Source organism: Trichogramma pretiosum, unplaced genomic scaffold (assembly GCF_000599845.2).
Source record: "Trichogramma pretiosum strain Unisexual culture from Peru unplaced genomic scaffold, Tpre_2.0 scaffold234, whole genome shotgun sequence".
In the NCBI taxonomy this organism is placed as follows: domain Eukaryota; kingdom Metazoa; phylum Arthropoda; class Insecta; order Hymenoptera; family Trichogrammatidae; genus Trichogramma; species Trichogramma pretiosum.
The window spans coordinates 1-14,744 of NW_019640901.1; the positions used below are offsets into that span (position 1 = coordinate 1).

At 33.5% G+C, this 14,744-nt stretch overlaps 1 protein-coding gene across 1 annotated transcript; it reads left to right on the forward strand.

Annotated features, from left to right (window-relative positions):
- Positions 1 to 2,091: 2,091 nt before the first annotated feature.
- LOC111693299 lies at positions 2,092 to 4,440 on the forward strand (the record flags this gene model as incomplete). The annotated part of the gene is made up of 4 exons (XM_023457684.1): positions 2,092 to 2,409; positions 2,490 to 2,685; positions 2,740 to 2,904; positions 4,291 to 4,440. Coding segments are annotated over exons 1-4 (829 nt in total), but the record flags the coding sequence as incomplete, so codon positions are not given.
- Between the last annotated feature and the right edge of the window lie 10,304 nt (positions 4,441 to 14,744).

Here is a 14,744-nt window from a genome sequence, read left to right on the forward strand (position 1 = left end):
AGAAAAAAAAATTTTTTGGCCATTCGATTTCACAGAGAATCGGCCATTTATTCTGAAGCCCTGAAGCAATTGAAAAATCTTAAAAAACTCATGAAGGTACTTTTCCACAGGCCAAACAATCTTGAATTTTTTAGATTTTCTGAGTGCTTTAGGCTCTCAAATAAAATCATTGAAAATTTGAAAAGGGTAGATACAATTTTCGAGATAAAACTCGAAAATTTGTTGTATTTTTTATAGCATTGAAAAACATAATCTCAAATTTTTTTTAAGCCAAATACACCCTTTTTTGACTATAGTATATTTTGCACGTAGGGAGTGAAAAACTGGAAAGTCTCAGAGCACGTAGAATTTATCATCCAAGGCGAAGCCGAGACTGATAAGCACGTGCTCTGAGACTTTCTTTTTCCCCTACATAGGTGCAAATACAATTTTTTTTAATCCCCCACCCTAAAGAAATATTTTGGTTTTGCTCAGCGGGAGAAAAATGTTACTTTAGGTTGGGGTAGCACTGTCACGTCACCCTTATTTTATTATAAACAATTATAATATTCATAAAAATAATGTACAATCAAATAACGATAAACATGAAATTTCACTCTACGAACGGACGCGCTAGCCTCGATCTACGGGATCTGACGACATCAAGCTAAGTAGAAAACAAAGATATAAAATTGGTAAAGACATCGAGTTCTATGAAAAGAACATCGAAATTTACACCTCTTACAAAGGTGTGAAATAGACACGCCATATCAAGCATTGATTAAATGTGAGGCGATGTCAGTTTAGCAGGAAGATCAATGAACTCGTAAAAATTAGCAAAAGGCCGTCGTCAGGTTCTCACGGATGAGCAGGTGCTGACAGGTACTTTCTCTTAATTTTGCATGCGAAATTTAGCAGTATATATTGAGGACCCACGGAGGCCTCGGAGCGATTCGACTATCAACTTATTCGGTGGGCAGAGCTCACGTCACTTTGTACCGCGATTTTATATCATTTAGACTTGTATTAAATTGTGCCGCGAGTCCAATGCGGAGTGTAATTTGNAATTGTAATCGAGACTAGTGCAGTTAGTGCAGTGCAGCCAAAGAGGAACGCCAGCCAACCAGTTGCAGAGTGAGCCATGATCTACACCGAGAATCGTCCACCAGGCTTATGTACATTATTTTTAATTAGTTGAGTAAGCCTAGGTGTAAGTTAAACTTTTGTATCCGAATGGATGAATGAAATTGCATTGTAATTTATTATAACAAATAATAACGACTACTACTACTTCACACAAATAACTAACATCATATATACTTTCCCTCGTTGTCACCAGCCAGAATAAAATCAATATATATTATTTATAATAAATTGGCTCTCCAGCCGTAACAGCACAAAAAAATATGTGACGTGAAAAAATAATTCGTTATTCGAACTTTTTGTATAATCTTACATAAAAAATATGTTGTCTCATTCCATTATTAGACAATTAATACAAAAATTATTATTTTCAACGAGATTATCCCATTTTCAAGCGTGTTAACTTCCGAGCGTGCGCTGCCATATTGGTGTTCACTATACTTACATGCAGCACTCTCAATACTGGACTACGCTTGTCATGCGCACTGCGCGTGTTTGTGGTGGATGTGCTCATTTGTGTTGGCCTGTAATATGCTTTCTAAAATGCATGCTCAGCCATAAGACGTGGTCATTAGTCTCTATAACTTTGTGTAACCGTAACTATCTTCATCTCTTTTTCTCTTTCTCAAGTGTTGTGCAAGATTAATTTTTACCACGTGTTGAGTGATCAGTATAAATTTCAAACTTCATTAGCCCCGAAGTCTATTTTTTAACAGTTTAATTAGAAAAATGTTGAGCTTATTGGAAATACTAAATTACCTAAAAAGTAAAAAAAACATGAGGGCTAGATGCGTATACATTTTCCGTATTTTGGATTTCTGCAGTCTAACCAGTTTCGAACTAAATTGGACAGTCAGGGATTTAGAAAATATAATAATGGATAAAAGCTTATTCCCAAACATCAAAACTTTTTTCCGACTTGCATTAGAACGGAAACATTTAAAAGCAGTAATTTTTCTGCAAGAAAACATGAATATGAAAATCCACGAGGAAAGATTTGAGTATGGAAAGTCTGCACTTCATTATTTATCCTCACTTGAATCCATACTCAAGCCAAACTATCACGGCAATATTGACAACGAGACCAAGTCCTTAGTTGATTTTTTTCTGAAAAATTCAATCGAAAATCATTGCGATCAGCACGGATACTCATACTTTCACGGAGCCTGTTTTGTTGGCAATATTGAAGTAGTGGAACGATTCATATCTGAAGGCGTAGATGTGAATTTAGGCACGTACACGTGCTCACCATTGCACATTGCCTCCCAACACAGACACAATGAAATCGTAAAAATATTGCTGAAGGAGGGAGTAATCCGAATCAGTTGAGCCATAAAGAATCGACTCCTCTTCATGCACTTGCGCAGCTTCGTGTATGTTACTGTCTCGATCTCTGTACTGACACAACAGACTGCAATGAGAGGAGACCAGTCGATGAAATCGTGAACATGCTCATTAAAAAAGGGGCAAATATCGAGGCACGCAATAGTGACGGCTATACTTCTTTAGAATTTGCTGCATCGCGTTTAGATTATGAGTTAGTAAGAACACTTTTAAAACACGGTGCGAGTCTAAACAGTTTTGATGAAAATATGTTAATCAATGATTATCATACAGTTATTGGAGTGAGGAGCTCTCCAATCACTTTACACATCGTCGAGATGATACGATTATTGCTGTCAAATGGATTTATAATGGACTTCGATGCTCGACTTAAGATTCTGAAATTCTGGATGACTGTTCGAAGACACGATATAAAATATTTAATCCCTGACATTCATGGTAAATCATTCAACTTCATGATAGACCGGCAGATAGTGACCGATAATAGGTGTTGATTTTTAAACTCGTGTCTTTTGAAAATTCTGAAAAATACATCGATAACAAGCTCAAAAAACGGAATATTACGCCGTATTAGTGCGGTGATACACGAATTTTTTTTGGATTTCTCGGAAATTTTGTCCTCTTTAAATCCATATATATTATGATTAGAATCGAGTCAATATCGAGTTACCAGTAGTATTTGAGCGCAACACTAAAAATTACTTTTTTTTTTTTTTTTTTTTTTTTTATTTTATTATAAGATTTTTATTTACAATCTGTCGTTAAAAAATGGGTAAATTTTATAGTTTACATTAACATACATATTTAAATATAGGGCATATTTATGTACAATTCTAGTGTTTTAAAGAGAGCTTGAGGAAAACGATGATCCCAGTGGACCAACAATTTGTTGTATGGGTATTACCTTCAAAATTTTGATTATTCAGTGAGATACAGCTGTTTCCGTGAGCCATTTTCGTATACTTTGCGTGTTGAATTTTTTCTTCTTTTGTGTTTTCTGGCGTTTTACGTTTTTACAAAGTGCACCTCAGTTGTCGTAACATTCAGAGCGTACCGATTGAGTTACAGCACCGGGGTTGCGTACACTTCTTAACTCGCAAAGTATACGAAAATGGCTCACGGAAACAGCTGTATCTCACTGAATGATCAAAATTTTGAAGTTTCAACAAGTGCAATGGAAAGGGGACAAAAAATCCTACTTAAAAATGAAATAAAATTTTTTTCGATTTTAAGCCCCCTTTGAGCCCTTAACTGCCACTAGAAGATATCAAAATCTAGACTCTATTAGAAATGCGCAATATTTTTGATTTGGGGTAAATATGTATTAACCCGAAATATTGCACGTCCTGAGTCTAGATTTTGATATCTTCTAGTGACACTATACCATTATTTTTTATGTGTTCTATGAGTTTAAAAATGTCATGCCTTCCAGTGGCACACGTTTAAAAATCAGCACACAATCATGGGGTTTTTTTACATTATGACCATATCGATTTACACCAAAGTTAAAATATCAGCACACAAGGTTTATATTTGTTACAAATCGATACGTACTTCAAAATATATCGCCACTCTAATACGGCGTAATATTCCGTTTTTTGAGCTTGTTATCGGTGTATATTTCAGACTTTTCAAAAGGCATAAGTTTAAAAATCAGCACCTATTATCGGTAACTATCTGTCGGTTTATAAGTATGACAATCATAATTATAATTTATTTGTTAATTTGTTAATTATTCTTTTCCTTTTTTCATTTACGAAGATGGTTGCATATCGAAAGCATGGCATATTATTTCTATTCACCTATTCATTCATAAAAAATTAGACTTTTTTATGAAACAAGAGGATGTCGATTACTTGCAAAAAATATGTGAACAATTCAGACCAAAAGTTCCTGAGGATCTAAGGAACCAGAATGTAGGAAACTTTGAAGAGCTCACGAATAAATTAGAAATTGAAGTCACCAAAATGAAAAGTATTCTGCTATATGGAGACATCTCACTATTTCAAATTTGCCAAATGAGTTATGTGAAGGCTTATTCGGTGTTAAAGAAAATGAAAAAAAATTGGCGTTTACCAGCTCTGCATGATTTAAAAATCTTGAATCGTTTTGTAAGAGCACACGTAGCAAATATTTTGATGAGGCCACAATTCGAACGTTTCGCCGCTGATCTATTTATGACCGATAATTGTAGATTGAATTTGCCCTATTACGTTTGCTGGGAAATTGTGGAATACTTAAGTGACGAAGATTTATTCCGTTTGTGCGAACATACGAATGAAAATTATCTGGAACAATAACTGTTTGTTGGCGGAGAAATTCTTTGTTTGCACAAAAATTCATCTAGCTTTGAAAACATTTTATCGAAGATTCCGATAATTTTATACTCATACCTAAAAGTAAATTATTGGCCGTATTAGTCAAGCATAAATTTTGACAAAAATAATAAAATAAAATTTAATTATCGCTATAAAGTTTTGTATAGAAAAAAAACTGCTTCCAATACATTGGCAAGTAACTTCCTCTAAAAATGTAATCAATTCCTATTTGTGTTGAATTTCTAAATAAATAATACATTTTCCTAATAATATCTGTTGAAGCAAAAGTATTTGAAATGATTACTGCAGTCATATTAAACCCACACTGAGAAAAAGATTTGGTTAAATCAATTAAATATATAGAAAAATATTTTATTGAAAAAAATGTAATTGAGGTAACAAAATTGTATTTGAACCAATTAATTATTTTCTAAATTCAAAGAAATATTTATTTATGTTAATTAAATCATTTAATTTTTGGATTCAACAAAATATTTATCCATTATGAATAAATATTAAACAGTTTTGAAAAATTCGTTTAATTGACTCAACAAAATCGATTTGATTGTTCACCCAAATGAATTTCAATAAAATATTTATTTCAAACAAATAAATATTTTATTGAAATCAAGTAATTTTTATTTAATAGATTTTTTAAATTAAATTTCAATGACTGACAACAAGCCAATTCTTTATTTTTTGAGATTGCTCAACGTTTCGACTTACTTTCCGTAAGTCCTCCTCAGGAGCTGTCAAACAAATCATTTATTGAAGAATATTTTTACACTCAAGAAATTTTACAAATTGAACAATTTCAAACACTCTCATTCTAGTAACGTACCTTATTTAGATATATGGGCAAAGCCATATAGTTAGCGTGATGGTCAAAAAAATTTTTTTTCTCAAATTATGTACTTTTAAAGAGTACATTGAAAAGTGAAAATCCTGAAAGTTTCAGCTCTCTAGGTCCAACCGTATTGGATTTTCAGGGTCTTAATGTTGAATTTCCTTTTTCTGCCCATATTTTGCTTGCCATTCTGATTTTCTGGGGTTAATATGAAAAAATTGTTGAATCATGGTTTTTAATGTAAAATTTGTTGTAGAATTCAAATTTGTACTTCAAAATTATATTAAGAAGTGGAGTCGCCATAAAAATGATATTTCCATGCATTAATCATGTTACTGTGCAAAAATAAACACGTTCGTATCCAGCGATATGGCCAATATTGTAATATGTTCATCGATACATCAAATTACAACTTCTGATAAATTTTGGTTATCGGCAGACAAACAGAATTCATTATTGAGCTTAATACGAGTCAAGAAACATGGTTTTTCTCTTATTTTCCTTGATTTTTGACTCATATTAAGCTCAATAATGAATTTCGTTTGTCTGCCGATAACCAAAATTTATCAGAAGTTGTAATTTGATGTATCGATGAACATATTACAATATTGGCCATATCGCTGGATACGAACGTGTTTATTTTTGCACAGTAACATGATTAATGCATGGAAATATCATTTTTATGGGGTTTTAAGTTGTTAATATGATTTTTAAGTACAAATTTGAATTCTACATCAAATTACACATTAAAAACCATGATTCAACAATTTTTTTATGTTAACCCCAGAAAATCAGAATCGCAAGCAGAATATGGGCAGAAAAAGAAAATTCAACTTTAAGACCCTGAAAATCCAATACGGTTGGACCTAGAGAGCTGAAACTTTCAGGATTTTCCCATCACGCTAACTATGACTCAGCCCATATATATGGCCGGTTCTCTGTCAAGTCGAATGGCCAAAAAAATTTTTTTCTGCAAGTATGAAAAACTTGTTGTATTTGATGTCAGATTTGTCCCAAAAAAATTTTAGAAAATTTGGGGCCTTCTATGACACTTTTTCAGAGGCCCAAAGTTGGCCATTTTAGGGTTTTTTTGAAATTCGTGAAAAATCACAAATATTCAAATAATTCCTGGATCAGGGTAGAATGATTCAAAAGTAAAAGTGCCCAGCAACTTTTTTGTTGGAAATTGTCCAAATTTTCAGAAAAAAAATATGCCAAAGTGATTGGAGCCACCTAAAGACATCATAGTGGGAAAACATAAAAAAAAAACATAAAACAAGAAATTAAATCGAGTTCGAAGCGGACTTTCATTTCCTAAACTGTGTAAAAAGCTTCCCAAAGATGTCAACTAATGCCTGATAAAGTTTTGTAATAGGTCTTAAAGTTTAACGCAATGTAGACAACAATGTGTGGCGAAAAACGTGCAAAAAAGGTCAAAAATAGGCCTAAAATGCCTAAAATCACCAAAAACAGCCATTTTCAGATTTATAAACAACCAGTATATTACACTTTTTTCTCAACAAGTTTCCTAGTCCATTCGTAAAGCTCTTTATAAATGGAAGTGTAACTATTTTCTTTTCTCTTTGGTCTTGTTCACTTTCAAAATTCCTGATTTCAACTGGTGCCTCAATTCTTTTTTTCTGCTCTCTGTAAATTTTTTCAATCATTCCACTTGGGTAGTTATTAAGAATTAATTCCCTCCTCATCTTTTTAAAATTTTCCTCATGGTAAATAGGGTCAGATAACGTGATTATTTTATGAGATAATCCTTTTACTACACCATTTTTAATCTGTTCCGAATGGCCAGATATAATATATTTTATTGAAATTCATTTGGGTGAACAATCAAATCGATTTTGTTGAGTCAATTAGACGAATTTTTCAAAACTGTTTAATATTTATTCATAATGGATAAATATTTTGTTGAATCCAAAAATTTAATGATTTAATTGACATAAATAAATATTTCTTTGAATTTAGAAAATAATTAATTGGTTCAAATACAATTTTGTTACCACAATTACATTTTTTTCAATAAAATATTTTTCTATATATTTAATTGATTCAACCAAATCTTTTTCTCAGTGTAGCTATAACTTTTTTATTAGGCAAAGAATTAAAATTTTGAGCTCAGTTTCTGAAAGGGAATTAAATTTTACATCCAAATAGGTCCATGCGAAACTTTTTGGAGGCCTCAAACTATAAAAAAAATCGCTGCGAAAACCAAAAAAAAAAATCAAGCAGTTTGGTCGTTAATGGGTTAAGGGCTCAAAGGTAGCTTAAAATCAAAAAAATTTTTATGGCACGCTAACCTAAAAATCGCAACTTTGCCGCTGCTTTTAGGCTTTTGTACCATAAAATATTGTATGCAACTGATACGGATATGCTTTTCCAACGAAACTCGTTACAGCCCTCGCCTTCGGCTCGTGCTGCAACCCCTCGTTTCGCTGAAAAAGTATATCCGTACCCGTTGCATAAAGTACTATTATTTTATTTTCGAATAGGATTTTTTGTCTCCTTTCTATTCCTTTTTTCGAAACTTCAAAATTTTGATCATTCTGTGAGATACAGCTGTTTCCGTGAGCCATTTTCGTATACTTTGCGTGTTAAATTTTTTCTTCTTTTGCGTTTTCTGGTGTTTTACGTTTTTACAAAGTGCAGTTCACTTGTCGTAATATTCAGAGCGTACCGATTGAGTTACAGCACCAGGGTCGCGTACACTTCTTCAAAACATCAATGGTTACGGTCACAACCTCGGGCTAGGTGATCGAACTCATAGGTCACTTTCAATCAGTAGATTCATGATGGAGGTCACAAAAAAAACGTAAAATGAAAAAAAAATTGTGCTTCAGTGTTTGTGCAGGGTGACCCAAGGGTTGGATCGGCTCGCCCGACGTTGTGACCGTAATCATTGATGTTCTGAAGAAGTGTGCGCGACCCTGGTGCTGTAACTCAATCGGTACGCTCTGAATGTTACGACAAGTGACCTGCACTTTGTAAAAACGTAAAACGCCAGAAAAAGCAGAAGAAGAAAAAAGTTAACACGCAAAGTATACGAAAATGGCTCACGGAAACAGCTGTATCTCAAAGAATGATCAAAATTTTGAAGTTTCGAAAAAGGCAATGGAAAGGGGACATAAAATCTTATTCGAAAATGAAATAAAAATTTTTTCGATTTTAAGCCCCCTTTGAGCCCTTAAGTATCCATAACTTTTTTATTACGCAAAAAATTAAAATTTTGAGCTCAGTTTCTGAAAGGGCATTAAATTTTACATCCAAATAGGTCCATGCGAAACTTTTTGGAGGCCTAAAACTACAAAAAAATCGCTGCGAAAACCAACAAAAAAATCAAGCATTTTGGTCGTTAATGGGATAAGTTGAATGCTTTTTAATGATAACTACTGATGTACCTATAAATATTAATTATCAGCGACTTATTTAGCTAAAAAATCAATTATGAATACTCGACATGAACCACATGCCATCTCTCTAAGCTTCGCTTACGTAGAAACTTAAGAAAAGAACAGTTTTTGTTAACCCATTCAGTCCCAAGAGGACGTTTTTTTCATACTTATTTCGGTCGCTGCATTTTTGTTGAAAAAGGGGTAAAAAAAATATGCGAGTAGCCTGTTCTTATGTAAAATTTTTTAGAATCTGAGCTCAGATTTTCGAAAAAATAATCAGGTCAAAAGTTATGGTTGATTTTATCAAAAAAAAGGTGATTTTAAAAAAGAAATTTTTAATTTTTCGATTTTTCAAACGTAAAGCATTTAAAATCTCATGGTTTTCATACAAATATCGCGTCCTCGATGTCTAAACTAAAAGTTAGAGGGGTTCCGATTCAAAAAATTATTGTTTAAACCAACAAAATGGTGGTCGGAACGCAAAAAAATGAAAAAAAAACTTCTAGAATTTTTAACTCGAAAAAGAAGGACTTAAGGAAAAATTTTTATAGAACAAAAAGTGTTTAAAATTGATCAAAGAATACGTATAGATTTTTTTTCAGAATTTTCGGAGCGATTTTTGGATTTTTGGATATGATCATTTTTCCAAAAATCCAAAAATGGTTCCCAAAATTCTGAAAAAAATCAAGCGTGTTCTTTGATCAATTCTAAAAACTTTTTGTTCCATAACTTGTCCTCGTAAAGTTGACGGTTATCGAGTTAAAAATTCTTGAACGTTCTCAGCCAAAATCAAAAATCAAAAATGAAACCGAACGTTCAAGAATTTTTAACTCGATAACCATAAAGTTATAGAACAAAAAATTTTGAAAAAAAATTTACACGTATTCTTTGATCAATTCTAAACACTTTTTGTTGTGTAAAATTTTTACCTCAAGTCCTTCGTTTTCGAGTTAAAAATTCTAGAAGTTTTTTTTTCATTTTTTTGCGTTCCAACCACCATTTTGTTGGTTTAAACAATAATTTTTCGAATCGGAACCCCTCTAACTCTTAGTTTAGACATCGAGGACGCGATATTTGTATGAAAACCATGAGATTTTAAATGCTTTCCGTTTGAAAAATCAAAAAATTAAAAATTTCTTTTTTAAAATCACGTTTTTTTTTTATAAAATCAACCATAACTTTTGACCTGATTATTTTTTCTAAAATCTGAGCTCAGATTCTAAAAGGGCATTAAATTTTACATAAGAACAGGCTACTCGCATATTTTTTATACCCCTTTTTCATCAAAAGTACAGCGACCGCAATAAGTGTCAAAAAATCGTCCTCTTGGGACTTAATGTTAACTTAATAACTTAATTTTCGCGTTTATTTATAAGATTTGAAAACCAAAAATTATATATTAATGACTATTGGTCAATTTGATCGATATGATTTTAAAATGTTCCTGATTATGTTAATGCAGTAAATTTGTGAAAAAGTAATAAAAAAACTAATTTTAACAAAATCTTTTTAATCATTTTTGTTTTTATTAAAACTCGTGCAATTAAACATATTCTCGTATAAAAAAACTCATTCACAAAAAAATTCATGTAACTCATTAATTAAGCATGTTTTTTTAAATAATACTCATTATAAAAAAGGTGGCCAGGCATTGGGACATGGGATTTCAGACATTGGTACATAAAAAAATTACATTGGCCAATCATTGGCACGAAGTGAATATTTGATCAATTCAACTGTATCAATTATTTACTGGTTTATGATGAGTTTTTTATAGTCACTCGTGTCCAAAATCATTAGTTCTCAAGAATCCAAGAGTATTTTATTATCAAAATAACTCATTTTTATCATTTCTATGCAGCTCTTTTCAGCTAAGCTGCTTAACTGACCAGCCATTGGTACATTTACCTTAATACGTTTTTAAGGAAAAGCCTTTAACATTTCATTTAAGATAAAACGTGTAAAGATTCACCTTAAATTTGAAAAGTTACGTCCTTAAAAAAATTTTGTTGTTTGTTTAAAAGTTTTGATGTTTTTTTTGTTTGGTTTTGTTTCGTTTTTAAAACTTAACATGTGTCAAAACATTGGTTATAATTAAAGAAGAAGCGCGATTTTGAACCCAAACAAACCAGAACTCAAAAAATTTATTGTAAAAAAAAAATTTTTTTAAATAATACAAATTAAGGATGAATTTTAACGAATTTCGTATTATGTTTGGACTAATCTAGTCATCTTTAATAATAAACAATGTTTTGATACATGATAAATTTTGAACATGATACAACACAAAACTAAGAAAAAAGAAAAAATCATAAAAACCAAATTTCTTTTCAAGACGTAACTTTTCAAACTTACGTTGAATCCTTACACTTTTTATCTTAAATCAAAGAGTAACGGCTCTTTTTTAAAAAATGTATTACTTTTATTCAGAATAACCAGTTTATTTTAGAACAAATATGACAAAACTAAAAAAAAAGGCAAAAAAAATTTTTTTTCACGAAAATCCCTCATAACTTATTAAATACTTAACGCAGAAGCAAAAATTTTGTTTAGGCTTCGTCCTTACATCAAAACGAATAAAATAAGATATCTACAGTGACGATACGAACTACCGTCATCGAGACATATACTGCATACATCCCAACACGCGCGCACACACACACACACACATCCGGCCAATCGGCCTCCTTGGCTCAGTGGGTATAGTTCTTGCCTGCTGTTACAAGGTGTGCCGTAGGGCGTGGGTTCGATCCCCACTTGGCGAATTTGCCAGGTTCGTTTTTTCGCCTGGTGTGGTCGAGCCCGTGCCCGAGGTGGAGCGGGTACCACTCAAAAAGAAGACCCTGGCTAATGGCTATGTCATCAGCCTCCGAAGCGGTAAAAAACCCCGATCACTGTGCGAGCTGGAAGCCATAGGATAACCATAAGTAGGAGCCCGAGGCGAGGACTCACGAGGCTGGCAATAGATGGAGCACAACACTCCCATGATGAAGTCGGAAGTGAGAACCACACTCATAAGAGGGCGCCGGATGTGAGGGCCAAGGCTCTGCTGGAGCGCATGATGGCGCCTAAATCGAGAACCACACTCACAAGACGACAATAGAAAAGGAGGAGTATCAAAAACTCACGGAGACTCACAGGGTAGCGCCGGAAGCGAGAACCACACTCACAAGATGGCACTAGACAGCGAGTTCTAAAAAGATGTCTAACTCAGGAGGAGAGGCCAGCAATGTGTGACCACGCAGTAGACGGCTCTGAAAAAGGGGATACGACAATCGACGATGGCATCGCGCAGGATCGGAAGTTCACCAAGTAGAAAAAAGATGAGTCCCTGAACCACTAATCGATGCATATCACTATGCGACGGATGGGGGATGTATGGAAAAAACAACGACTAACATAGAAGTAGCAGGAATGCTCAAATGACCTCGGCCTCACCGAAGCAATGCCTAGCGGCGGATTCCGGTGAGTGTCCGAATGGGGAGGAGTGGAAAAAAAACATGAAGAACTATGATAACACCTTGAGCGCTCTCTGTCCAGTCTGCCCAAGCACAATAGAAAACGCGGAGCATGTGTTCTTTCGATTCCATGAAGAGAGGGAGAGACTTCAAAAAGACTTCAACTCGCTGCGCTCGTGCCGCAAATGTCAGGGCGGGCATCGAAACAAAGCTCTGATTTTTCAGCTAACATTTTTGTTGAAAATCCAAAAATTGATTGACTGACTCGTACTTTTGACCGGGGATCAAGAAAAATAGTATATGGCACGCAGGACAAAAGTTGAAGTTCCGCCACTGCGTGAAGTTATCCCGAGGCGAAGCCGAGCGCGCAATGTGCCTCACGCTCGCATCACCAATAATACGATAAAATGTACTATTTTATTATGGCAAAGTATGAAAATTTCACGAGATTTACTCATATATGAGCAATTCTTTGAATAAAATGAATTTTTGCAGGTAGAATCGCGGCAAATTTTTTTTTATCGTATGTCGATACATACTCTCGAGAAATGTTTTTGGGGGTCCTAGGTACATGTAACAACGTAGGAACCATTGAAACTTCAATACTGTTTATTTTTATAACTGCTTTTGTGATTTAACCCGTCTCGGGCCATTTTCGAATTTCGATATCGTAACTATTGGACTGTCAAGTCTACACCCCATGGACGCAAAAAAAACGTGTTAGACCTATAGAGCAAGTCTGTTTCGACTCGAAAATTCGGATCAAATCAAATTTTTTTTCAAAAAAATCGTGTTTTTTATTGTTTAATTGTTCATAACTTTTCCACATCAACTTTTTTGACAATTCTGACGTCAGATTCAAAAAGTTCATAAAATTTTACGTCGTTTATGACTATTCTGACATTTCTCACATAATTTTTTCACAGAGTTTACAGCGAGTGAAAAAATAACTAAAATTTCGTCCGTTTGGCCCGAAACGGGTTAAGGGGAGGCTCTTACGAGACTCGATCCAATGATCAATTTTTTTTTATTTAAAGAATGGCTCATATAACGAAAATTAAGTCTACTCAAGATATTGATTTAATAGTGGAATCATCAAAAAAAAAAAACAAACGGTATATTTAATCATAAAATTATCCACTTTTTTCAAAACTGCAATAAAAAGTATGTTGCCATTTAAAAAGTAGATTTTTGGTTTGCTGTAGCTAAGAGGTTATGTTGAAGGTCAAATTCAAGGTCACCATTCGATTCCTAGTCGAAAAATTCATCGGACATGAGATTTTTAATTTTTTGACTTAATCTGTAAGATTTCTAGAAGTTTCAAACATGATGGAGCGAGCACAGTTATTGTACTCAAATGAGCGAGTACATTATGAAACGCCTTGTTTTATAGTGTAGTAGAGAAAGGAATTAACTACATAGTATTTAGACGTATTAAATCATGCAACACATTAACGATAAACTAGCAGCTTGCTTGAAAAGCTAATCATCTGCTTTTTATCACCAGAATCAGTTTTTCATGTTGAGACTGATTCATTTTATATTTTATCACTAGTGCCTATCGTTATACACATGTGTGCGTGCGAGAGTTACAAAAGTTTCCGTCCAATGAATATTAACTATTGAATGACTGAAATAGTAATTTTATTTACATTATGCTCTTGAAGCAATGCTATGATATTATATCATCGACTTTTAAGAAACGTTTTAAAAAATCGTACACGATCGTTTTTACTTTATATATGGGTCAAAATAATACTTTTTTACAAAACCGTGCGCACGTATGTCACCGATCTTGACGCGCTTTTGGTATGTTATAGTACATGGTAAAAAGGTCCCAAAAAAAAAATTTTTAGACCCCCTCCCCCCTCCTACCCCCCACTTCCGGTATAAACGTCCATTTTCGATCTATATTTTTTCTGAGGACATGAAGCAATTAAAACCGCTGCCAATGTATTGGCAAGTAGCTTCCTCATACTTTTTTTTTAACTTAAAAATAATTTGAAAATATTAATATCATCTTTCTAATTACGAAAGCGAAACGAAAGCGCCTCTCAGCTTTATCGGGTATCTCAAACAAACAATGCAAAAAAAAAAAAATTTTTTTCTTAAATAGAAAAAAAAACGTTACGTTTATCGATAAATGAATTTTTCTAGCTTCGTCCCTATGTCATAACGAAAAAAATAAGCCCTCCCCCGTCACAATACGTGCTACCGTTATCAAGGAATCACTCTACACAGCCATACAGCC